This window comes from Epinephelus lanceolatus, chromosome 22 (assembly GCF_041903045.1).
Source record: "Epinephelus lanceolatus isolate andai-2023 chromosome 22, ASM4190304v1, whole genome shotgun sequence".
Lineage (NCBI taxonomy): Eukaryota > Metazoa > Chordata > Actinopteri > Perciformes > Serranidae > Epinephelus > Epinephelus lanceolatus.
In genome coordinates this window covers 362,494-388,125 of record NC_135755.1, presented here as the reverse complement: position 1 = coordinate 388,125, position 25,632 = coordinate 362,494, and the positions used below count along the sequence as shown (strand labels likewise).

General features: G+C 47.9%; 1 protein-coding gene across 1 annotated transcript; it reads right to left on the bottom strand.

Annotated features, from left to right (window-relative positions):
• Positions 1–1,383: 1,383 nt before the first annotated feature.
• On the bottom strand, positions 1,384–21,884 carry atp1b2a (ATPase Na+/K+ transporting subunit beta 2a). Its single transcript, XM_078164053.1, has 8 exons — positions 21,518–21,884; positions 12,254–12,382; positions 6,340–6,444; positions 6,133–6,212; positions 5,922–6,047; positions 4,152–4,211; positions 3,154–3,249; positions 1,384–3,014 (listed from the first exon to the last, which is right to left on the bottom strand). The coding sequence occupies exons 1-8, from the start codon at positions 21,621–21,623 to the stop codon at positions 2,850–2,852; spliced, it is 867 nt and encodes a 288-aa protein (XP_078020179.1). The 5' UTR covers positions 21,624–21,884; the 3' UTR covers positions 1,384–2,849.
• Positions 21,885–25,632: the final 3,748 nt, after the last annotated feature.

Genomic DNA, 25,632 nt, shown 5'->3' with positions numbered 1-25,632 from the left:
GACCCCCCCGCCACATCAGTTGAACCCCCCGCCACATCAATTGACCCCCCCGCCACATCAGTTGACCCCCCCGCCACATCAATTGACCCCCTGCCACAACAACTGACCCCCCGCCACATCAACTGACCCGCTGCCACATCAATTGACCCCCTGCCACATCAATTGACCCCCTGCCACATCAATTGACCCCCCCGCCACATCAATTGACCCCCTACCACAACAACTGACCCGCTGCCACAACAACTGACCCCCCGCCGCAACAACTGACCCCCCGCCGCAACAACTGACCCGCTGCCGCAACAACTGACCCGCTGCCACAACAACTGACCCCCCGCCGCAACAACTGACCCCCTGCCACAATAACTGACCCGCTGCCACAACAACTGACCCCCCGCCACAACAACTGACCCGCTGCCACAACCGACCCCCCGCCACAACAACTGACCCCCTGCCGCAACAACTGACCCCCCGCCGCAACAATTGACCCCCCGCCACATCAACTGACCCCCCGCCGCAACAATTGACCCGCCCCCACAACAACTGACCCGCTGCCACAACAACTGACCCACTGCCACATCAACTGACCCCCGCCACAACTGACCCGCTGCCACATCAACTGGCCCACCGCCACAACTGACCCCCCACAACAAATGACCCGCCGCCACAACAAATGACCCGCCGCCACAACAGCTGACCCGTCGCTACAATAGCTGACCCGCTGCCACAACAACTGACCCACTGCCACATCAACTGACCCGCCCCCACAACAACTGACCTGCCGCCACAACAACTGACCCACTGCCACAACAACTGACCCACTGCCACAACTGACCCGCGGTTCCACCAGATGACACATGTTGCCAAATACCACAGCAGTTGACACGTTTCAAGAAGTGTTAATTTGTAGTCCTAAAACCAGGAAGTGTTACCGTTTGTAGTCCTAAAAAAAGGGAGTGTGATAGTTTGTAGTTCTAAAACCAGAAAGTGTTAGTTTGTAGTCCTAAAACCAGGAAGTATTACAGTTTGTAGTCCTAAAACCAGGAAGTGTTACAGTTTGCAGTCCTAAAACCAGTGTTACAGTTTGTAGTCCTAAAACCAGGAAGTATTACAGTTTGTAGTCCTAAAACCAGGAAGTGTTAGTTTGTAGTCCTAAAACCAGGATGTATTAGTTTGTAGTCCTAAAACCAGCAAGTATTACTGTTTGTAGTCCTAAAAAAGGAAGTGTTACAGTTTGTAATCCTAAAACCAGGAAATATTACAGTTTGTAGTCCTAAAAAAGGAAGTGTTACAGTTTGTAATCCTAAAACCAGGAAATATTACAGTTTGTAGTCCTAAAAAAGGAGGTATTACAGTTTGTAGTACATAAATCACACAGACATGTTCTTTTTTTGTAATTTTTTTTTTGTTTAATTTCTTAATTTTTTCTATGTCTGTGAAACATAAGGAAATTTTCAGACGGGAGAAATCAACCAACCACAAACAAGTATCATATGACATCATACAGCAGGACCATCTGATTGGCTGGTCATTCTTTAAAGGAAGACGATTGTTGGAGAGCAGTTCAGGTGTGTGTATGGGGGGTGAAGGACAGGTAAAGAGACTGTGTGTCACCTGGTCTGGTTGTCATGGTAACGGTTGTCATGCTCAGCCCCATGGTGACGATAGTAAACAAAATCACACATAAACAAATCAACAAAAACAACAAACAAACACTGAACCACTTCCTAACTGGATGACCACATGAAGTCATGACATCACTAATTACTAATTAACTAACCAGACAAAGATATGACATCACACACCAACACTGCTACCATGGCTACTACAGCGAGCATCCGACTGGCTGTGGATTCAGCTGCTTCCATGGCAACACACGACGAGACCAATTACCGAACTGGTTTCTGTTAAACTGGTTTCTGATGTTAAACTGGTTCCTGTTTAACTGGTTCCTGGTGTTAAATTGGTTTTGTTCAACTGGTTTCTGATGTTAAACTGGTTTTGTTTAACTGGTTTCTAATGTTAAACTGGTTTCTGATGTTAAACTGGTTTTGTTCAACTGGTTTCTGATGTTAAACTGGTTTTGTTCAACTGGTTTCTGATGTTAAACTGGTTTTGTTAAAATGGTTTCTGATGTTAAACTGGTTTCTGATGTTAAACTGGTTTAGTTAAACTGGTTTTATTAAAATGGTTCCTGTTAAACTGGTTTCTGATGTTAAACTGGTTTTGCTAAACTGGTTCCTGTTAAACTGGTTTCTGTTGAACTGGTTTGTGACGTGTGTGTACTGTAAACAGCCAATCAGAGCCTTTCTTACCTGATAGTCCAGTATTAATGGCGCTCTCTGTGATGAGTTTAAAGTTGTAAAAAAACAAAACATCACCATAAATAAATAAATAAATAAATATGTCAACAAATAAATAAATAAACAAACAAACAGGTAATAAATAACTGGAGACATAAATAAATAAACAGTAAACACGTCAGCTGTGTGATCAGTAATTTGGTGTTCATGCAGAGTGACGATGATGATGATGATGATGATGAAGGAGGTGAAGAGCCTCCTGTGGGTCAGTCTGTCCTCAGTGACATCACAGCGTGTGTGAGTGCTGATTGGTGGGTTTGGGGTCAGTTAAAGCTGCACTGAAGCAACAGGATGGGTACAGGAAACAATCAGATGGGAACTAAAGGTCAGTAAACACATCATGACTGAGGACAGGTACAGGTGTGTTCGAGGCTCTAACGGACAGAGTGTGTGTGTGTGTGTGTGTGTGTGTGTGTGTGTGTGTGTGTGTGTGACAGCTGAAACATGTTGACATGTGCAGCTTTAACCAGCGTATGAGTGTGTGTGTGTCTATTTGTCGTTGATTCGTAGTTTGAAGGACACCCGTCCAGCGAACTTGTCCCTGTCGCTGCCGTCGGCCAGAGTGTTGGAGTGAATCTTACACTCGATGTTGATGTCTGTGTTCAGAGAGGCGTTCAGGAACTTCACGGCCACCAGTGGCTGAGTGTAGTTCACCTGTGACATTGAACACATCACACACTGAGTGACATGACATCACTGCAGGACATCATCACAGTTCCTGAACACACCGTCCTCTAGTGTGTGTGTGTGTGTGTGTGTGTGTGTGTATTTGTGTGTGTTCTCTGTGTGTTACCTGAGCCTTCTTGCCGTAGTATGGGTAGTACATGAGGTTGAAGGTTCCGTTGGGAGGATAGTAGGCCAAAGGTCCAATCTTTTCAGTGTCCTCCCTCTGCACACACACACACACACACACACACACACACACTGATCAATACTTCAGATCAGTCATCAATAACCTGCAGTTCACACAGGAACATTAACCAGGAGAACTTCTGTTCATGTTCTATGTTCTGACTCTGTGGTTCTATGTTCTAAATCCAGTTCTATGTTCTTAATCTGTGGTTCTACGTTCTAAATCTGTGGTTCTTTGTTCTAACTCTGTGGTTCTACGTTCTAAATCTGTGGTTCTATGTTCTAAATCCGGTTCTATGTTCTAACTCTGTGGTTCTACGTTCTAAATCTGTGGTTCTATGTTCTAAATCCGGTTCTATGTTCTAACTCTGTGGTTCTACGTTCTAAATCTGTGGTTCTACGTTCTAAATCTGTGGTTCTATGTTCTAAATCCGGTTCTATGTTCTAACTCTGTGGTTCTACGTTCTAAATCTGTGGTTCTATGTTCTAAATCCGGTTCTACGTTCTAAATCTGTGGTTCTACATTCTAAATCTGTGGTTCGATGTTCTAACTCTGTGGTTCTACGTTATAAATTTGTGGTTCTATGTTCTAACTTTGTGATTCTATGTTCTACGTTCTCAATCTGTGGTTCTATGTTCTAACTCTGTGGTTCTATGTTCCACAACCTTCATTTGTTCTTACCCACTCATTTTTCTCCACTTTATACCTCTGATGATGGAGGGATAAAAAAATGGAGACAAACACATTCAGAGAGAGATTCAGAGAGACGGACTCAAATTCAGAGAGACAAATTCAGAGAGACAGATTCAGAGAGATGGATTCAGAGAGACGGACTCAAATTCAGAGAGACAGATTGAGAGAGACAGACTCAAATTCAGAGAGACAGATTCAGACAGATTCAGAGAGACAGATTCAAATTCAGAGAGACAGATACATACCTTGGCTCCACAGATGACATAAGGAGACTGACCGTCCTTCCCCGGCAACATACCAATGACCTGTAGAGAAAGACAGGTGGACAGACAGGTCAGAACGTGTTTCAGTGTCTCCATTAACAGAGAACCAAATGATCCGTCAGCAGGAACGTCATGAAAACCAATCAGAGTCAGTCTGGTTCTCAATGGCTGACGTACCTGTCACTACGGTCCGCCTACAGACCGGGTTCAGTCTGGTCTCAGGGTCAAAGGTCAACATACCCGTCACTACGGTCCACCCACAGACCAGGTTCAGTCTGGTCTCAGGGTCAAAGGTCAACATACCCGTCACTACGGTCCACCTACAGACCAGGTTCAGTCTGGTCTCAGGGTCAAAGGTCAACATACCCGTCACTACGGTCCACCCACAGACCAGGTTCAGTCTGGTCTCAGGGTCAAAGGTCAACATACCCGTCACTACGGTCCACCTACAGATCAGGTTCAGTCTGGTCTCAGGGTCAAAGATGGACGTACCCGTCACTACGGTCCACCTACAGACCAGGTTCAGTCTGGTCTCAGGGTCAAAGATGGACGTACCCGTCACTACGGTCCACCTACAGACCAGGTTCAGTCTGGTCTCAGGGTCAAAGGTGGACGTACCCGTCACTACGGTCCACCTACAGACCAGGTTCAGTCTGGTCTCAGGGTCAAAGATGGACGTACCCGTCACTACGGTCTGCCAACAGACCAGGTTCAGTCTGGTCTCAGGGTCAAATATAGACGTACCTGTCACTACGGTCCACCCACAGATCAGGTTCAGTCTGGTCTCAGGGTCAGAGATGGACGTACCCATCACTACGGTCCACCCACAGACCAGGTTCAGTCTGGTCTCAGGGTCAAAGATGGACGTACCCGTCACTACGGTCCACCTACAGACCAGCTTCAGTCTAGTCTCAGGGTCAAAGATGGACGTACCCGTGACTACGGTCCACCCACAGACCAGGTTCAGTCTGGTCTCAGGGTCAAAGATGGACGTACCCGTCACTACGGTCCACCTACAGACCAGCTTCAGTCTAGTCTCAGGGTCAAAGATGGACGTACCCATCACTACGGTCCACCCACAGACCAGCTTCAGTCTGGTTTCAGGGTCAAAGGTGGACATACCCATCACTATGGTCTGCCAACAGACCAGGTTCAGTCTAGTCTCAGGGTCAAAGATGGACGTACCCATCACTACGGTCCACCCACAGACCAGGTTCAGTCTGGTCTCAGGGTCAAAGATGGACGTACCCGTCACTACGGTCCACCTACAGACCAGCTTCAGTCTAGTCTCAGGGTCAAAGATGGACGTACCCATCACTACGGTCCACCCACAGACCAGCTTCAGTCTGGTCTCAGGGTCAAAGGTGGACATACCCGTCACTATGGTCTGCCAACAGACCAGGTTCAGTCTGGTCTCAGGGTCAAAGATGGACGTACCCGTCACTACGGTCCACCCACAGACCAGGTTCAGTCTGGTCTCAGGGTCAAAGGTGGACATACCCGTCAGTACGGTCCACCCACAGACCAGCTTCAGTCTGGTCTCAGGGTCAAAGATGGACGTACCCGTCACTACGGTCCACCCACAGACCAGGTTCAGTCTGGTCTCAGGGTCAAAGGTGGACATACCCGTCACTACGGTCCACCTACAGACCAGCTTCAGTCTAGTCTCAGGGTCAAAGATGGACGTACCCGTCACAACGGTCCACCCACAGACCAGGTTCAGTTTGGTCTCAGGGTCAAAGGTCAACGTACCCGGTTGAGTTTGATGAGGATGCAGGGCTGACCTCTGCTGTAACCATAGAAACGATCTGAAATCCCAGAACACTCCTCCAACATGGTCCGATTGAACTGACAGGAACGCTTAGGATTGTTCCTGACCTGCAGAGAGGCAGACAGACATAGAGTGAGACAGGTGAAGAGTGAGACAGGTGGAGACAGACAGGTGTAGAAACAGACAGGTTACCTCTCCACTGTCCTCTTGAATGAAGTATTGATCTGGTGGGCAGTTATCATTGGTCTGAACCTGATAGCTGTCGTTGTACGCTGTAGGCACACAGACAGGTGGACAGACAGACAAGTAGAGAGTCAGACGCCAAACTGTACACATGAATTAATTACGATGTGTTACATCACATCCTGTAATATTCTGATTGTTTAACCAGCGTCTTACGGGACAGGAAGTTGTTGAGGTTCTGAATGAAACCGTCCCAACTCTCAGTGTCCGACACCGAGAAACTGATCTCCAGCTGGTCCCCCTTCGGACGAATCATCATCCCTGAAACATGACAACACACGTCCTCGTTAACCAATGACAGGCTGAGCCTCGTTAAACAGTCACAACTGAGTCTCATTTACTAATGACAGGCTGAGCCTCGTTAACCAGTCACAACTGAGTCTCCTTTACTAATGACAGGCTGAGCCTCTTTAACCAGTAACAGCTGAGCCTTGTTAACCAGTCACAACTGAGTCTCCTTTATTAATGACAGGCTGAGCTTCTTTAACCAGTCACAGCTGAGCCTTGTTAACCAGTCACAGGCTGAGCCGTGTTAACTGACAGGCTGAGCCTCGTTAACCAGTCACAGCTGAGCATCGTTAACTAATGACAGGCTGAGCCTCTTTAACCAGTCACAGGCTGAGCCTCGTTAACCAGTCACAACTGAGCCTTGTTAACCAGTCACAGGCCAAGCCTTGTTAACCAGTTACAGGCCGAGCCTTGTTAACCAGTCACAGGCCGAGCCTTGTTAACTAATGACAGACTGAGCCTCTTTAACCAGTCATAGGCCGAGCCTTGTTAACCAGTCACAGGCTGAGCCGTGTTAACTGACAGGCTGAGCCTCGTTAACCAGTCACAGCTGAGCCTCGTTAACCAGTCACAGCTGAGCATCGTTAACTAATGACAGGCTGAGCCTCTTTAACCAGTCACAGGCTAAGCCTCGTTAACCAGTCACAACTGAGCCTTGTTAACCAGTCACAGGCCGAGCCTTGTTAACCAGTCACAGGCCAAGCCTTGTTAACCAGTTACAGGCCGAGCCTTGTTAACCAGTCACAGGCCGAGCCTTGTTAACTAATGACAGGCTGAGCCTCTTTAACCAGTCACAGGCCAAGCCTTGTTAACCAGTCACAGGCCGAGCCTTGTTAACTAATGACAGGCTGAGCCTCTTTAACCAGTCACAGGCCAAGCCTTGTTAACCAGTCACAGGCCGAGCCTTGTTAACCAGTCACAGGCTGAGCCTTGTCAACCAGTCACAGCTGAGCCTTGTTACCCAATCATAGGCTGAGCCTTGTTAACCAGTCACAGGCTGAGCCTCGTCAACCAGTCACAGCTGAGTCTTGTTAACCAGTCACAGCTGAGCCTTGTTAACCAGTCACAGGCTGAGCCTTGTTAACCAGTCACAGGCTGAGCCTCGTTAACCAGTTACAGGCCGAGCCTTGTTAACCAGTCACAGGCCGAGCCTTGTTAACCAGTTACAGGCCGAGCCTTGTTAACCAGTCACAGGCCGAGCCTTGTTAACTAATGACAGGCTGAGCCTCTTTAACCAGTCACAGGCCAAGCCTTGTTAACCAGTCACAGGCCGAGCCTTGTTAACTAATGACAGGCTGAGCCTCTTTAACCAGTCACAGGCCAAGCCTTGTTAACCAGTCACAGGCTGAGCCTTGTTAACCAGTCACAGGCTGAGCCTCGTCAACCAGTCACAGCTGAGCCTTGTTACCCAATCATAGGCTGAGCCTTGTTAACCAGTCACAGGCTGAGCCTCGTCAACCAGTCACAGCTGAGTCTTGTTAACCAGTCACAGCTGAGCCTTGTTAACCAGTCACAGGCTGAGCCTTGTTAACCAGTCACAGGCTGAGCCTCGTTAACCAGTTACAGGCCGAGCCTTGTTAACCAGACACAGGCCGAGCCTTGTTAACCAGTCACAGGCTGAGCCTCGTCAACCAGTCACAGCTGAGCCTTGTTAACCAGTCACAGGCTGAGCTTTGTTAACCAGTCACAGGCTGAGCCTCGTCAACCAGTCACAGCTGACTCTCATTTACTAATGACAGGCTGAGCCTCGATAACCAGTCACAGCTGACTCTCATTTACTAATGACAGGCTGAGCCTTGTTAACCAGTCACAGCTGAGCGTCGTTAACCAGTTACAGCTGAGCCTTGTTAACCAGTCACAGGCCGAGCCATGTTAACCAGTCACAGGCTGAGCCTCGTCAACCAGTCACAGCTGAGCCTCGTTAACCAGTCACAGCTGAGCCTCGTTTACTAATGACAGGCTGAGCCTCTTTAACCAGTCACAGCTGAGCCTTGTTAACCAGTCACAGGCCGATCCGTGTTAACTGACAGCCTGAGCCTCGTTAACCAGTCACAGCTGAGCCTCGTTAACCGGTCACAGGCTGAGCCTTGTTAACCAGTCACAGGCTGAGCCTCGTTAACCAGTCACAGCTGAGCCTCGTTAACCAGTCACAGCTGACTCTCATTTACTAATGACAGGCTGAGCCTTGTTAACCGGTCACAGTTCAAGCCTTGTTAACTAATGACAGGCTAAGCCTTGTTAACCAGTCACAGTTGAGACTTGTTAACCAGTAACAGCTGAGCCTCATTAACCAGTCACAGCTGAGCCTCTTTAACCGGTCACAGGCTGAGCCTCGTTTACTAATAACAGGCTGAGCCTCTTTAACCAGTCACAGCTGAGCCTCGTTAACCAGTCACAGGCTGAGCCTTGTTAACTAATGACAGGCTGAGCCTCGTTAACCAGTCACAGGCTGAGCCTTGTTAATCAGTCACAGCTGAGCCTCGTTAACTAATTACAGTCTGAGCCTCGTTAACCAGTCACAGCTGAGTCTCCTTTACTAATGACAGGCTAATGACAGCCTTGTTAACCACTCATAGCTGAGCCTTGATAACCAGTCACAGGCCGAGCCATGTTAACTGACAGGCTGAGCCTCGTTAACCAGTCACAGCTGAGCCTCGTTAACTAATGACAGGCTGAGCCTCGCTACCCAATCACAGGCTGAGCCTCGTTAACCAGTCACAGCTGAGCCTTGTTAACCAGTCACAGTTCAAGCCTTGTTAAATAATGACAGGCTAAGCCTTGTTAACCAGTCACAGCTGAACCTCATTAACCAGTCACAGCTGAGCCTCGTTAACCGGTCACAGGCTGAGCCTTGTTAACCAGTCACAGCTGAGCCTCGTTAAACAGTCACAGGCCGAGCCTTGTTAAACAGTCACAGGCCGAGCCTTGTTAACTAATGACAGGCTTAGCCTCGTTACCTAATCACAGGCTGAGCCTCGTTAACCAGTCACAGCTGAGCCTTGTTAACCAGTCACAGCTGAGCCTTGTTAACCGGTCACAGTTCAAGCCTTGTTAACTAATGACAGGCTAAGCCTTGTTAACCAGTCACAGCTGAGCCTCGTTAACCAGTCACAGCTGAGCCTCATTAACCAATCACAGCTGAGCCTCATTAACCAGTCACAGCTGAGCCTCGTTAACCGGTCACAGGCTGAGCCTTGTTAACCAGTCACAGCTAAGCCTCGTTAAACAGTCACAGCTGAGCCTTGTTAACCAGTCACAGGCCGAGCCTCGTTAAACAGTCACAGGCCGAGCATTGTTACCCAATCACAGGCTGAGCCTTGTTAACCGGTCACAGTTCAAGCCTTGTTAACTAATGACAGGCTAAGCCTTGTTAAACAGTCACAGCTGAGACTTGTTAACCAGTCACAGCTGAGCCTCGTTAACCAGTCAGAGACCGAGCCTTGTTAACTAATGACAGGCTGAGCCTCGTTAACCAGTCACAGCTGAGCCTCGTTAACCAGTCCCAGACTGAGCCTCGTTAACCAGTCACAACTGAGCCTCGTTAACCGGTCACAGCTAAGTCTTGTTAACCAGTCACAACTGAGCCTCGTTAACCAGTCACAGCTGAGCCTTGTTAACCAGTCACAGCTAAGCCTTGTTAACCAGTCACAGCTGATTCTCGTTAACCAGTCAGAGGCCGAGCCTTGTTAACTAATGACAGGCTGAGCCTCGTTAACCAGTCACAGCTGAGCCTCATTAACCAGTCACAGCTAAGCCTTGTTAACCAGTCACAGCTGAGCCTCGTTAACCAGTCAGAGGCCGAGCCTTGTTAACTAATGACAGGCTTAGCCTCGTTAACCAGTCACAGCTGAGCCTCGTTAACCAGTCCCAGACTGAGCCTCGTTAACCGGTCACAGCTAAGTCTTGTTAACCAGTCACAGCTGAGCCTCATTAACCAGTCACAGCTGAGCCTCGTTAACCGGTCACAGGCTGAGCCTTGTTAACCAGTCACAGCTAAGCCTCGTTAAACAGTCACAGCTGAGCCTTGTTAACCAGTCACAGCTGAGCCTTGTTAACCAGTCACAGCTGAGCCTCATTAAACAGTCACAGGCCGAGCATTGTTACCCAATCACAGGCTTAGCCTCGTTAACCAGTCACAGCTGAGCCTCGTTAACCAGTCCCAGACTGAGCCTCGTTAACCGGTCACAGCTAAGTCTTGTTAACCAGTCACAGCTGAGCCTCATTAACCAGTCACAGCTGAGCCTCGTTAACCGGTCACAGGCTGAGCCTTGTTAACCAGTCACAGCTAAGCCTCGTTAAACAGTCACAGCTGAGCCTTGTTAACCAGTCACAGCTGAGCCTTGTTAACCAGTCACAGCTGAGCCTCGTTAAACAGTCACAGGCCGAGCATTGTTACCCAATCACAGGCTGAGCCTTGTTAACCGGTCACAGTTCAAGCCTTGTTAACTAATGACAGGCTAAGCCTTGTTAACCAGTCACAGCTGAGACTTGTTAACCAGTCACAGCTGAGCCTCGTTAACCAGTCACAGCTGAGCCTCATTAACCAGTCACAGGCTGAGCCTTGTTAACCGGTCACAGTTCAAGCCTTGTTAACTAATGACAGGCTGAGCCTTGTTAAACAGTCACAGCTCAGCTTTGTTAACCAGTCACAGCTGAGCCTCATTAACCAGTCACAGCTGGGCCTCATTAACCGGTCACAGGCTGAGCTTTCTTATCAAGTCACAGCTGAGCCTAGTTAAACAGTCACAGACCGAGCCTTGTTAACTAATGACAGGCTAAGCCTTGTTAAACAGTCACAGCTGAGCCTTGTTAACCAGTCAGAGGCGGAGCCGTGTTAACTAATGACAGGCTGAGCCTTGTTAAACAGTCACAGCTCAGCTTTGTTAACCAGTCACAGCTGAGCCTCGTTAACCAGTCAGAGGCCGAGCCTTGTTAACTAATGACAGGCTGAGCCTCGTTAACAAGTCAGAGGCCGAGCCTTGTTAACTAATGACAGGCTGAGCCTCGTTAACCAGTCACAGCTGAGCCTCGTTAACCAGTCCCAGACTGAGCCTCGTTAACCAGTCACAACTGAGCCTCGTTAACCGGTCACAGCTAAGTCTTGTTAACCAGTCACAACTGAGCCTCGTTAACCAGTCACAGCTGAGCCTTGTTAACCAGTCACAGCTAAGCCTTGTTAACCAGTCACAGCTGAGCCTCGTTAACCAGTCAGAGGCGGAGCGTTGTTAACTAATGACAGGCTGAGTCTTGTTAAACAGTCACAGCTGAGCTTTGTTAACCAGTCACAGCTGAGCCTCATTAACCAGTCAGAGGCCGAGCCTTGTTAACTAATGACAGGCTGAGCCTCGTTAACCAGTCACAGCTGAGCCTCGTTAACCGGTCACAGCTAAGTCTTGTTAACCAGTCACAGCTGAGCCTTGTTAACCAGTCACAGCTGAGCCTCGTTAACCAGTCACAGCTGAGCCTCATTAACCAGTCACAGCTAAGCCTTGTTAACCAGTCACAGCTGAGCCTCGTTAACCAGTCAGAGGCCGAGCCTTGTTAACTAATGACAGGCTGAGCCTCGTTAACCAGTCACAGCTGAGCCTCGTTAACCAGTCCCAGACTGAGCCTCGTTAACCGGTCACAGCTAAGTCTTGTTAACCAGTCACAGCTGAGCCTCATTAACCAGTCCCAGACTGAGCCTCGTTAACCGGTCACAGCTAAGTCTTGTTAACCAGTCACAGCTGAGCCTCGTTAACCAGTCACAGGCTGAATATGGTCTGTGTGTTTGTTTTGTTACCTGGAGTAGCCAGGCGGTCCTGCCAGGTGGGCTTGTAGTCGTCGAGCGTCAGCAGCATGATGTACATGGTGAGAACAAACATCCCCGCCAGAAACAGGTAGAAGATCAGGTAGAAGAGCAGGATGAGACCTGAGGAGGAGACAGAGGAGGAGACAGGGGAGGAGACAGAGGAGGAGACAGAGGAGGGGACAGAGGAGGAGACAGAGGGAGAGACAGAGAAGGAGACAGAGAAGGAGACAGGGGAGGAGACAGAGGGGGGACAGAGGAGGAGACAGAGGGGGAGACAGAGGGAGGAGACAGAGGAGGAGACAGAGGGGGGAGACAGAGGAGGAGACAGGGGGGAGACAGAGGGGGAGACAGAGGAGGAGAGAGGGGAAGACAGAGGAGGAGAGAGAGGAGGAGACAGAGGAGGAGACAGAGGAGGGGACAGAGGGGGGAGACAGAGGAGGAGACGGGGGGAGACAGAGGAGGAGACAGAGTAGGATAGAGAGGAGGAGACAAAAGAGGAGACAGAGGAGGAGAGAGAGGAGGAGACAAAGGAGGAGACAGAGGGGGAGATAGAGGAGGAGACAGGAAGAGACACAAAGCAGGAGTTATTTTATGACACAGTGCAGCTCATCACATCGTCTCCTCTAAATGTCATCTTTATAATCCTCTTGAGTTTGGCCCCGCCCCCTGCTCATGACCTACATTCAGTGTTTGGGGAGGGGGAGGAGCAGGGAGAGAGGAGAAGTGAGGGGGGGGAGCAGGGAGGGGGAGGAACGGGGAGAGAGGAGGAGTGAGGGGGGGAGCAGGGAGGGGGAGGAGCGGGGAGAGAGGAGGAGTGAGGGGGGGAGCAGGGAGGGGGAGGAGTGGGGAGAGAGGAGGAGTGAGGGGGGGAGCAGGGAGGGGGAGGAGTGGGGAGAGAGGAGGAGTGAGGGGGGGAGCAGGGAGGGGGAGGAGTGGGGAGAGAGGAGGAGTGAGGGGGGAGGGTATAATCTCTCAGCTCTGTCTCATGTTGGATTTTTATCATTCACATTAACAGCAGTCAGTTCAAACTGGTTTTTACCCGGCAACAGAGAATCCTGCTCTCTGATTGGCTGACAGCTGTAACAGTTTAACCCCTAAACACATATATACATACCATATATACATACATATACATATAGTATATATGTATATATATGTATATATGTTCTAAATATTCGACTACAGGTAACTACAGGCAACTACAGGTCACTACAGGTAACTACAGGTCACTACAGGTTACTACAGGTAACTACAGGCAACTACAGGTCACTACAGGTAACTACAGGCAACTACAGGTCACTACAGGTTACTACAGGTAACTACAGGCAACTACAGGTCACTACAGGTAACTACAGGTCACTACATGTAACTACAGGCAACTACAGGTCACTACAGGTAACTACAGGCAACTACAGGTCACTACAGGTAACTAAAGGCAACTACAGGTCACTACAGGTAACTACAAGCAACTACAGGTCACTACAGATAACTACAGGTAACTACAGGTAACTACAGGCAACTACAGGTCACTACATGTAACTACAGGCAACTACAGGTCACTACAGGTAACTAAAGGCAACTACAGGTAACTACAGGCAACTACAGGTCACTACAGATCACTACAGGTAACTAAAGGCAACTACAGGTCACTACAGGTAACTACAGGTCACTACATGTAACTACAGGCAACTACAGGTCACTACAGGTAACTAAAGGCAACTACAGGTCACTACAGGTAACTACAGGCAACTACAGGTCACTACAGGTAACTAAAGGCAACTACAGGTCACTACAGGTAACTAAAGGCAACTACAGGTCACTACAGGTCACTACAGGTAACTACAGGCAACTACAGGTAACTACAGGTAACTACAGGTCACTACAGGCAACTACAGGTCACTACAGGTAACTACAGGTCACTACAGGTAACTAAAGGTAACTACAGGCAACATCTGTCTGTGTGTTGTGCTGCTGCAGACTTTAAAGATGACATCACAGTCTGACTCTGGTCATGTGACCTGTTAAAGGCCTGGTACTGTCCCTTTAAGAGGTACATGAGGGTCCTCACAACAACATATACACAAATGTGTGTGTGTGTGTGTGTGTGTGTGTGTGTGGATAGATTACAGTCCAATCAACTTTGTCTGTCTGCTTAATCCAGATTAACACACACACACACACACACACACATTAATGCACACACACACACACATACATTAATGCACGCGCACACACACACACATACATTAATGCACGCACACACACACACACACATTAACGCACGCACGCACGCACACACACACACACACATTAACACACGCACACAAACACACACACAACACACCCTGGGACCTCTGAGCAGTGAGACAAATGCACAGTGAGACAGCTGAGTAGTGAGACAGCTGAGCACTTAGACAGCTGAGCAGTGAGACCTCTGAGCAGTGAGACAGCTTGTCCCAACACTCAGCAGCCATGGGCACCTGATGAAGACTAGAGGAAGATAAACAGCCGCAGCACTCTGAACACTCAGAGACCTGATGAAGACTAGAGGAAGATAAACAGCCGCAGCACTCTGAACACTCAGAGACCTGATGAAGACTAGAAGAAGATAAACAGCCGCAGCACTCTGAACACTCAGAGACCTGATGAAGACTAGAGGAAGATAAACAGCCGCAGCACTCTGAACACTCAGAGACCTGATGAAGACTAGAGGAAGATAAACAGCTGCCTGCACTCTGAACACTAAGAGACCTGATGAAGACTAGAGGAAGATAAACAGCCGCAGCACTCTGACCACTCAGAGACCTGATGAAGACTAGAGGAAGATAAACAGCCGCAGCACTCTGAACACTCAGAGACCTGATGAAGACTAGAGGAAGATAAACAGCCGCAGCACTCTGAACACTCAGAGACCTGATGAAGACTAGAGAAAGATAAACAGCCGCAGCACTCTGAACACTCAGAGACCTGATGAAGACTAGAGGAAGATAAACAGCCGCAGCACTGTGAACACTCAGAGACCTGATGAAGACTAGAGGAAGATAAACAGCCGCAGCACTCTGACCACTCAGAGACCTGATGAAGACTAGAGGAAGATAAACAGCTGCCTGCACTCTGAACACTCAGAGACCTGATGAAGACTAGAGGAAGATAAACAGCCGCAGCACTCTGAACACTCAGAGACCTGATGAAGACTAGAGGAAGATAAACAGCCACAGCACTCTGAACACTCAGAGACCTGATGAAGACTAGAGGAAGATAAACAGCCACAGCACTCTGAACACTCAGAGACCTGATGAAGACTAGAGGAAGATAAACAGCCGCAGCACTCTGACCACTCAGAGACCTGATGAAGACTAGAGGAAGATAAACAGCTGCCTGCACTCTGACCACTCAGAGACCTGATGAAGACTAGAGGAAGATAAACATCTGCAGCACTCTGAACACTCAGAGACCTGATGAAGACTAGAGGAAGATAAACATCTGCAGCACTCTGAACACTCAGAGACCTGATGAAGACTAGAGGAAGATAAACAGCCGCAGCACTCTGAACACTCAGAGACCTGATGAAGACTAGAAGAAGATAAACAGCCGCAGCACTCTGAACACTCAGAGACCTGATGAAGACTAGAGGAAGATAAACAGCCGCAGCACTCTGAACACTCAGAGACCTGATGAAGACTAGAGGAAGATAAACAGCTGCCTGCACTCTGAACACTAAGAGACCTGATGAAGACTAGAGGAAGATAAACAGCCGCAGCACTCTGACCACTCAGAGACCTGATGAAGACTAGAGGAAGATAAACAGCCGCAGCACTCTGAACACTCAGAGACCTGATGAAGACTAGAGGAAGATAAACAGCTGCAGCACTCTGAACACTCAGAGACCTGATGAAGACTAGAGAAAGATAAACAGCCGCAGCACTCTGAACACTCAGAGACCTGATGAAGACTAGAGGAAGATAAACAGCCGCAGCACTGTGAACACTCAGAGACCTGATGAAGACTAGAGGAAGATAAACAGCCGCAGCACTCTGAACACTCAGAGACCTGATGAAGACTAGAGGAAGATAAACAGCTGCCTGCACTCTGAACACTCAGAGACCTGATGAAGACTAGAGGAAGATAAACAGCCGCAGCACTCTGAACACTCAGAGACCTGATGAAGACTAGAGGAAGATAAACAGCTGCCTGCACTCTGAACACTCAGAGACCTGATGAAGACTAGAGGAAGATAAACATCTGCAGCACTCTGAACACTCAGAGACCTGATGAAGACTAGAGGAAGATAAACATCTGCAGCACTCTGAACACTCAGAGACCTGATGAAGACTGGAGGAAGATAAACAGCCGCAGCACTCTGAACACTCAGAGACCTGATGAAGACTAGAGGAAGATAAACAGCCGCAGCACTCTGAACACTCAGAGACCTGATGAAGACTAGAGGAAGATAAACAGCCGCAGCACTCTGAACACTCAGAGACCTGATGAAGACTAGAGGAAGATAAACAGCTGCCTGCACTCTGAACACTCAGAGACCTGATGAAGACTAGAGGAAGATAAACAGCCGCAGCACTCTGAACACTCAGAGACCTGATGAAGACTAGAGGAAGATAAACAGCCGCAGCACTCTGAACACTCAGAGACCTGATGAAGACTAGAGGAAGATAAACAGCTGCCTGCACTGTGACCACTCAGAGACCTGATGAAGACTAGAGGAAGATAAACAGCTGCCTGCACTGTGAACACTCAGAGACCTGATGAAGACTAGAGGAAGATAAACAGCTGCCTGCACTGTGAACACTCAGAGACCTGATGAAGACTAGAGGAAGATAAACAGCCGCAGCACTCTGAACACTCAGAGACCTGATGAAGACTAGAGGAAGATAAACAGCCGCAGCACTCTGAACACTCAGAGACCTGATGAAGACTAGAGGAAGATAAACAGCCGCAGCACTCTGAACACTCAGAGACCTGATGAAGACTAGAGGAAGATAAACAGCTGCCTGCACTCTGAACACTCAGAGACCTGATGAAGACTAGAGGAAGATAAACAGCCGCAACACTCTGACCACTCAGAGACCTGATGAAGACTAGAGGAAGATAAACAGCTGCCTGCACTCTGACCACTCAGAGACCTGATGAAGACTAGAGGAAGATAAACAGCTGCCTGCACTCTGAACACTCAGAGACCTGATGAAGACTAGAGGAAGATAAACAGCCGCAGCACTCTGACCACTCAGAGACCTGATGAAGACTAGAGGAAGATAAACAGCTGCCTGCACTCTGAACAGTCAGAGACCTGATGAAGACTAGAGGAAGATAAACAGCCGCAGCACTCTGAACACTCAGAGACCTGATGAAGACTAGAGGAAGATAAACAGCCGCAGCACTCTGAACACTCAGAGACCTGATGAAGACTAGAGGAAGATAAACAGCCGCAGCACTCTGAACACTCAGAGACCTGATGAAGACTAGAGGAAGATAGCCAAATGTTTTCAGGTCACTTGGTCATGTCGTTAAGAAATGGACGTTAACAGGAAGTGTGGAGGTCAAGCTGAAAACTGTGTGAGAGAGGAAGAGTGGTGGTGCACTGTCGTACTGTGCAGACACACCTGGACAGGTATGACCTCATGGTGTGTCCTCACCACTACACTGAGCCTCACAGGTCTGTGCAGGGACATGGAGACACATCCTGATGCTGTTTGGAGACACGTCCTGAGGACTGATGAAGGTCAGACAGACCATAATGAGCAGACGCTGCTGCTCCAGCTGACGGAGCTCAAGTGTCTCTGAGTCGTGAAGATGAGGAGAGGACAATGATGTGTAACACACCTCCAAATCCACAATGGACGCCCTGAAGAGGAGCCAGCTGAAGGTTAGGCCACGCCCCTCACAGTCCCCGACCATGACATCATTAACCATCTGTGGACAGAGCTCAAAGAGCAGAGCAAAGACCTGAGAGACTCTGAGCTGGAGACAACCAGGGGGCGCTGCTGAGCACCGACCATGCAGGGTGACACACACACACACACACACACACACACACACACACACACACAGCTCCACTTTGAGGCTGTTTACTTCAGGTTATTGTGTGTGTGCATCAGTGTGTAAGTGTGTGTGTGTGTGTGTGTGTCCTTCAGTCTCCATCAAGGCCAAACATCCACTGGCCTGATGCATGATGGGAGACATGACATCATCAAAGAGCAGTTATGTAAAGCAGCAGCAGACCTCAGACTCTCTCTCACTCAGTGGACGGATGATGTCACAGGAAGCCAATCGTGGTTGTTTTGCTATGGAAGCTAACGTTAGCTAACATGCTAAAAAGTTAGCGTTCCGGAGATATTCAATGTTCCTCTTAATCCCTCCCCAGTTCCTGACGGGCATCCTGGGTCCTCTGGTGACTCCCACCTGTCTTCAGTTTTAGTGAGACCTCTGTCTCTGTCTCTGTCTCTGTGTGTCAGTGATGCTAACTTGTCCTCTGTCAGCCGTGTCCCGTCTGAAGGTCACTCTGTCTCTATTTATAATCTGTGTCTCTCTTAAAGGAGACACTGTGGATCACACAGGAAATGGGACCAATGTGTGTCTCTCAGAGGACAGGAGGGCTCTGTCACTTTCAGCTCTCTGATTGGCTGTCTCCTGGTGAAATGCACTATGGGAGTCGTAGTTGACTCTTTAACTGTTAAAGGTCTGGTGGATTTCGTGGGGTCCATCAGTGAGGACTGAAACTTGTCCTGGTCAGATCCCTTCATTGATCAGGATCTGGATGATCCTCAGAGTCTCTGTCTCTCAGACACAAACAGGAAACACTCTGAACACACACGTTAGGTCAAATCATCACTGTTCATTTCACTGACAAAATGAGACGATGACGAGCTACAAGTAGATCTTTATAATAAAAACTAAGGCGAGGCGTGATGAAAATGTTGGTGGTGGACTGGTGGACATTGCCGAGAACGATCGTGCTTGTATGAACTTCACAGGCTGTAAACTCCAGTAAATAGTCTGCACCAGGATGTTTGGGTTGGTGCGAGTTGTGAGCTGTAATTCAGCAGTAAATAATCAGCCGTGTGTGTCTGACTGTGGATGGTGGAGCTGCTGAATGGACTTGTTGAGTTTGTTAGTTGCAGCGGTGGCTGTTAGCAGCTAGCATGGATAAGTCAGAGTTTACAATGAACCTGGGGACAAATCCTAGTTGGCTCACATTAGTTATTTGTTGAGAGCATAAATAGAGAGATGTTGAGCTTTTCAGATGATGATCAGTAAGTGTGTGCTCGTAAATCAGCCCTTAAACCTGTCACACACTGCTGGAGACATGACACACACATAATCTTATACAACCTGTCACACACTGCTGGAGACATGACACACACATTATCTTATACAACCTGTCACCTTGAGTCTGATTTATGACACTAGTTTAAAGATACAAACACACAGAGACAATAATCACTGAAATGTTTCATTGAGATTTAATGTGACACATCATCATCATCATCATCAATATTATTTGATCTGAGACAAACTGCTCGTCTCAATAAAGATCTGAGAGGTCTGTGTGACAGAGACGTCACTAACCACTGCTAACTTTGAGTTTAGGGGCTGTTCTGTATCTACCAGATAAATATTGTCCCATGACCCTCCAACATTTTAGATGTTTGATGTTTGGAAGTTATAAAATAAAAAATAAAAATAAATAAGCCCCTCCCCTCAGCCAAAATAAAACCATAAGCCCCTCCCCTCAGCCAAAATAAAACCATAAGCCCCTCCCCTCAGCCAAAATAAAACCATAAGCCCCTCCCCTCAGCCAAAATAAAACCATTAGCCCCTCCCCTCAGCCAAAATAAAACCATAAGCCCCTCACCTCAGCCAAAATAAAACCATTAGCCCCTCACCTCAGCCAAAATAAAACCATAAGCCCCTCACCTCAGCCAAAATAAAACCATAAGCCCCTCCCCTCAGCCAAAATAAAACCATAAGCCCCTCCCCTCAGCCAAAATAAAACCATAAGCCCCTCACCTCAGCCAAAATAAAACCATTAGCCCCTCCCCTCAGCCAAAATAAAACCATAAGCCCCTCCCCTCAGCCAAAATAAAACCATAAGCCCCTCCCCTCAGCCAAAATAAAAACATTAGCCCCTCCCCTCAGCCAAAATAAAACCATTAGCCCCTCCCCTCAGCCAAAATAAAACCATAAGCCCCTCCCCTCAGCCAAAATAAAACCATTAGCCCCTCCCCTCAGCCAAAATAAAACCATTAGCCCCTCACCTCAGCCAAAATAAAACCATTAGCCCCTCCCCTAAGACAAAAATAAAACCATAAGCCCCTCCCCTCAGCCAGAATAAAACATAAGCCCCTCCCCTCAGCCAAAATAAAACCATTAGCCCCTCCCCTCAGCCAGAATAAAACATAAGCCCCTCCCCTCAGCCAAAATAAAACCATTAGCCCCTCCCCTCAGCCAGAATAAAACCATTAGCCCCTCCCCTCAGCCAAAATAAAACCATTAGCCCCTCCCCTCAGCCAGAATAAAACATAAGCCCCTCCCCTCAGCCAAAATAAAACCATTAGCCCCTCCCCTCAGCCAGAATAAAACATAAGCCCCTCCCCTCAGCCAAAATAAAACCATTAGCCCCTCACCTCAGCCAAAATAAAACCATAAGCCCCTCCCCTCAGCCAAAATAAAACCATTAGCCCCTCACCTCAGCCAAAATAAAACCATTAGCCCCTCCCCTCAGCCAGAATAAAACATAAGCCCCTCCCCTCAGCCAAAATAAAACCATTAGCCCCTCCCCTCAGCCAGAATAAAACATAAGCCCCTCCCCTCAGCCAAAATAAAACCATTAGCCCCTCCCCTCAGCCAAAATAAAACATAAGCCCCTCCCCTCAGCCAAAATAAAACCATTAGCCCCTCCCCTCAGCCAAAATAAAACCATTAGCCCCTCCCCTCAGTGATTAAATATTATTTAACCCCCCCTCTACCTCATAAATAACAAACAGTCCCTAATCTGATGATGATGATGATGATGATTCAGGGCTGATGAGGTCACACATCCTCATATTACTGTTATAGAACACTGACGTCTGACGTCACACACTGTCAGTGATCAGAACTGATCGATTCTGATCAATAACACACACAGGGTACTGCTGTGACGTCACACAGGCAGAGACACATTGACGGACGGACAGAGACCCTGACGGGGACGGGGACAGACAGACGGACAGAGGGTACCGGAGCGTGAACGGGACTCACCCCAGCTCGAGGCGGTTCGGCCCAGCAGCTCGTGAGTTCGCGGGTTCCAGAAGAATTCCCGCCACTCGCTCGAGCCTTTGCGGTCCTCCTCCTTGGTGCCGGACATGATGATGATGATGGGGATGAAGAGGATGAAGATGGAGGTCGGTCCGTGTGCTCCCTCGGTGACGGCACGAGACTTCCGCCGCGGCTGCTGCTGCTGCTGCTGCTGGTTCCGGTCAGAGACGATCAGAGTATCGATCCGACTGATCGACGGTGATGGGTGAGACGGGACGGCGACAGACAGACGGAGACAGAGAGACAGGACGGTGTCACTGCGGTAGACCTCCTCCTCCCTGCGAACACCGGCTGACGTCACACCTGTCTCCCCTCACTCCGCCAATCACAGAGGGGCTTCATGAGGACAGGGACCGCCCCCTGCAGGCTGTCCGGTCTTTGAGCCTGTCTTCTGTCTTGAACACTTGTCTCCAGGCTGAGGCTTCAGATGCACTTCATAGATGAAGACACCTGATATCTGCACCTGTCTCACCTCTGCTGCCTTACAGTCATGTGCTCCTGACCAGTGTCTGCACACGTCACACACCAGGTACTGCTGTGCTGCTGTGCGCCTTATGCACAGGTGGAAAGTAACTAATTACATTTACTCACGTTACTGTAATTGAGTAGTTTTTTTGTGTCATTTGTAATTTTTTCAGTAGTTTCTTAAATCTGTAATTTTACTTTTACTTAAGTACATTTTGACTGCAGTATTGTACTTGGCTACACTGGAGATCACATCCGTTACTGAGTAAATAAAAAAAGTTTTCGGCTAAATGCAAACCAGAAGAGTGAATCTCGGAAATCTCGTGTGGAATTGACCCAGAACAAGCGAGTTACTGGAGAGAGAGCTGGAGGAGGGTGGGAGCGCTTCAGCAGAAGAACAAGCAGACGCAGCAGTTGACATGAACGAAGAAACCAACGAAACCAAAGAAAACTCCATGTGCACAGTGCCCGTTATAATTGTCGGTCAGAAATATGCGGCCCGCGCTCTAGTGTGCTCACCTGTGTGTGTGTGTGTGTGTGTATATATGTGTGTGTGCGCATGCACATCGGGAGCCATGCACGATACAGAGAGCAGAGGATGATTTTAAAGGTGCGACCATGTAGAGACAGAAATGACATGGTGTCATGTAAACAATATGTCATCATGTTATAAAGTGAAACGTTTCAGCGTATAACACGATCAATAGTATATTGTTATTATATGAAGCGTCTGTTGCACAAAATAATATAACTTTAGTTTATGAAGAGATCAGACGGAGCCCTCTCCTCTCCTCTCCTCTCATATGCTTTACTCACAAGTGTGTGAACTGACCTGGATATGAAGCGTCCGTAGCACCTAATAATATAACAGTAGTTTCTAAAGAGCAAAAAAACCCTAAAACTAAATCAGCAGCAGAGGTCATATTTCAGCAGAGGTCATATTTCAGCAGCAGAGGTCATATTTCAGCAGCAGAGGTCATATTTCAGCAGAGGTCATATTTCAGCAGCAGAGGTCATATTTCAGCAGCAGAGGTCATTTCAGCAGCAGAGGTCATATTTCAGCAGCAGAGGTCATATTTCAGTAGCGGAGGTCATATTTCAGCAGAGGTCATATTTCAGCAGCAGAGGTCATATTTCAGTAGCGGAGGTCATATTTCAGCAGAGGTCATATTTCAGCAGCAGAGGTCATATTTCAGCAGAGGTCATATTTCAGCAGCAGAGGTCATATTTCAGTAGCGGAGGTCATATTTCAGCAGAGGTCATATTTCAGCAGAGGTCATATTTCAGCAGCAGAGGTCATATTTCAGTAGCGGAGGTCATATTTCAGCAGAGGTCATATTTCAGCAGCAGAGGTCATATTTCAGTAGCAGAGGTCATATTTCAGTAGCGGAGGTCATATTTCAGCAGAGGTCATTTCAGCAGCAGAGGTCATATTTCAGCAGCAGAGGTCATATTTCAGTAGAGGCCATATTTCAGCAGCAGAGGTCATATTTCAGCAGAGGTCATATTTCAGCAGCAGAGGTCATATTTCAGTAGCAGACGTCATATTTCAGCAGAGGTCATATTTCAGCAGCAGAGGTCATATTTCAGTAGAGGTCATATTTCAGTAGCAGAGGTCATATTTCAGTAGAGGTCATATTTCAGCAGCAGAGGTCATATTTCAGTAGCAGACGTCATATTTCAGCAGAGGTCATATTTCAGCGGCAGAGGTCATATTTCAGCAGAGGTCATATTTCAGCGGCAGAGGTCATATTTCAGTAGCAGAGGTCATATTTCAGCAGAGGTCATATTTCAGTAGAGGTCATATTTCAGCAGAGGTCATATTTCAGTAGAGGTCATATTTCAGCAGCAGAGGTCATATTTCAGCAGCGGAGCACCACCTGCTAGTTGCATATAGAGGAAACACAGTTGCTCAGTGGATTTGTTCTGTTGTGGAATACACAGTATTCTTCCAAATTAGTTTTAGTGTATTTTAATATTCAGAATTTCGCTTTGACAAGCTCTCTCTCTGTTTTTGACCATACACCTGTTTGCATCTCTGAGAATAATGCCCAACAACATTGCTCAAAAAGTTGCTCTGTGTATCATCAGTCTAACAGTTGTGTTGGTGAGTCAAAATGAATGAGGGCTGCACAATATTAGACAACACTGACAAAGCGACGACGATTTTGTATACTGCGATATGTGTTGCAATATACAGTGTGTTGCAATAAGTTGAATAGCTCTATTTGGACAGAAGTCCTCATTTGGGATTTGAAAGTCTGTATTTGCATGAAATATACATTTTACAATCAAACTGTGCTGGAAACTGAGAACTTCACAACCTAAAGTATTAAACAGCAAAATAAGTTTGGCATATTGCCTTTGACTAATATCATATTGATATGATGAACTCATACTGTGAGTCTCACACTGTGACTGTTGCGCAAGAACACATCGCCATGGTGATGCTCTAATGATATTGTGCAGCCCTAACTTGAACTGAATTCTTGTGTTCATCAGGATTTATGACCCTGGACATTTCTGCACTGCACAGGAGCGACCCCCGTCAAGCTGCTGGAAGTAACTAAGTAACTTCTACTTTAAGTACATTTTAAACAAACTACCATTTACTTTAACTTGAGTAGATTTTTAGATGGGTAGCTTTACTTGTACTTAAGTAGAACTTCACCAAAGTAAAGGTACTTTTTCCACCTCTGGCCTTATGATTGGTTGTGGCCTCACAGACACCACTGTGCTCTGTATGGTGCTGCTACACGGTCGACTCGTCTGTGTGTCCGCAGCCTCTCACATTGGTTGGTTTTTAGAAACTAAGCACAAAAAGTAATGAAATGTGTGTTTGGTAAATTATTTCTTTGTAACAAAGCTTCTTGGCGATCAATCTTACACCGTTGGAAAGCCTGTTTATTTCCCTTTAAATGCTGCCACATCTGTAAGGATCATGCATTTGTGGGATGACCAGCAGAGCTGAGTGTAAATTTGCCAAATCTTCTCAACCAATGCCAAACAGCTTTTCTTTTGCCGTTGCTACTGACTCTTGTTTTAAGCTTCTGGAACCACCAGGTGTGAGCACAGGCCCTGCTACAGTGGTCAGCTGGCATCTGCTCCAACAATCAGCACGCCATGTTTCACTGATCTGGATTGGGCCCGTGCGATAGGACAACTTCAACCTGGTGTTCCGCAAAACCAAGCTGCAGCATTATTTAAAGCGAGCCCTCGTACCATCTGCAAACTGAAGGTTATAAGTTCCATATCACGGAGGATGTCAGAGACAGGCTGAGAAGTGAGCGTTCCAAGAAGACCGTTTCCTCATCCTATCAGCACTCGTAGGCAGTCTGCTACAGATTTGCAGTCAAGGTGTGCAGGACGATATGGCCGACGGCGCTCTGCCCAGACAATCCAGGACAGACTGCACGCAGCCAGTCTCCGGTCTCACAGGGCTGCCAGGACGCCTGCCACTGCTGCCCTTCACCGTCAGGCCCGTTTGCTCTGGTGTCGGCAACATGTGCACTGGAACCTGAACATGTGGAGGAACGATATGTTCAGCGATGAGTCCAGATTGGCCTGGTTCCCTCTGATCTGTCCACGTACAC

Bases quoted from the DNA above. Each gene is read 5' to 3' on its own strand.
- atp1b2a (XM_078164053.1), bottom strand. From the start codon at position 21,623: ATGTCCGGCACCAAGGAGGAGGACCGCAAAGGCTCGAGCGAGTGGCGG. The intron at 6,445-12,253 runs GTAACAAAACAA...GTCATGTTTCAG, and splicing joins GGACCGCCTGGCTACTCCAG to GGATGATGATTCGTCCGAAG. The intron at 6,048-6,132 runs GTAACCTGTCTG...GCCTCTCTGCAG, and splicing joins TTCAAGAGGACAGTGGAGAG to GTCAGGAACAATCCTAAGCG.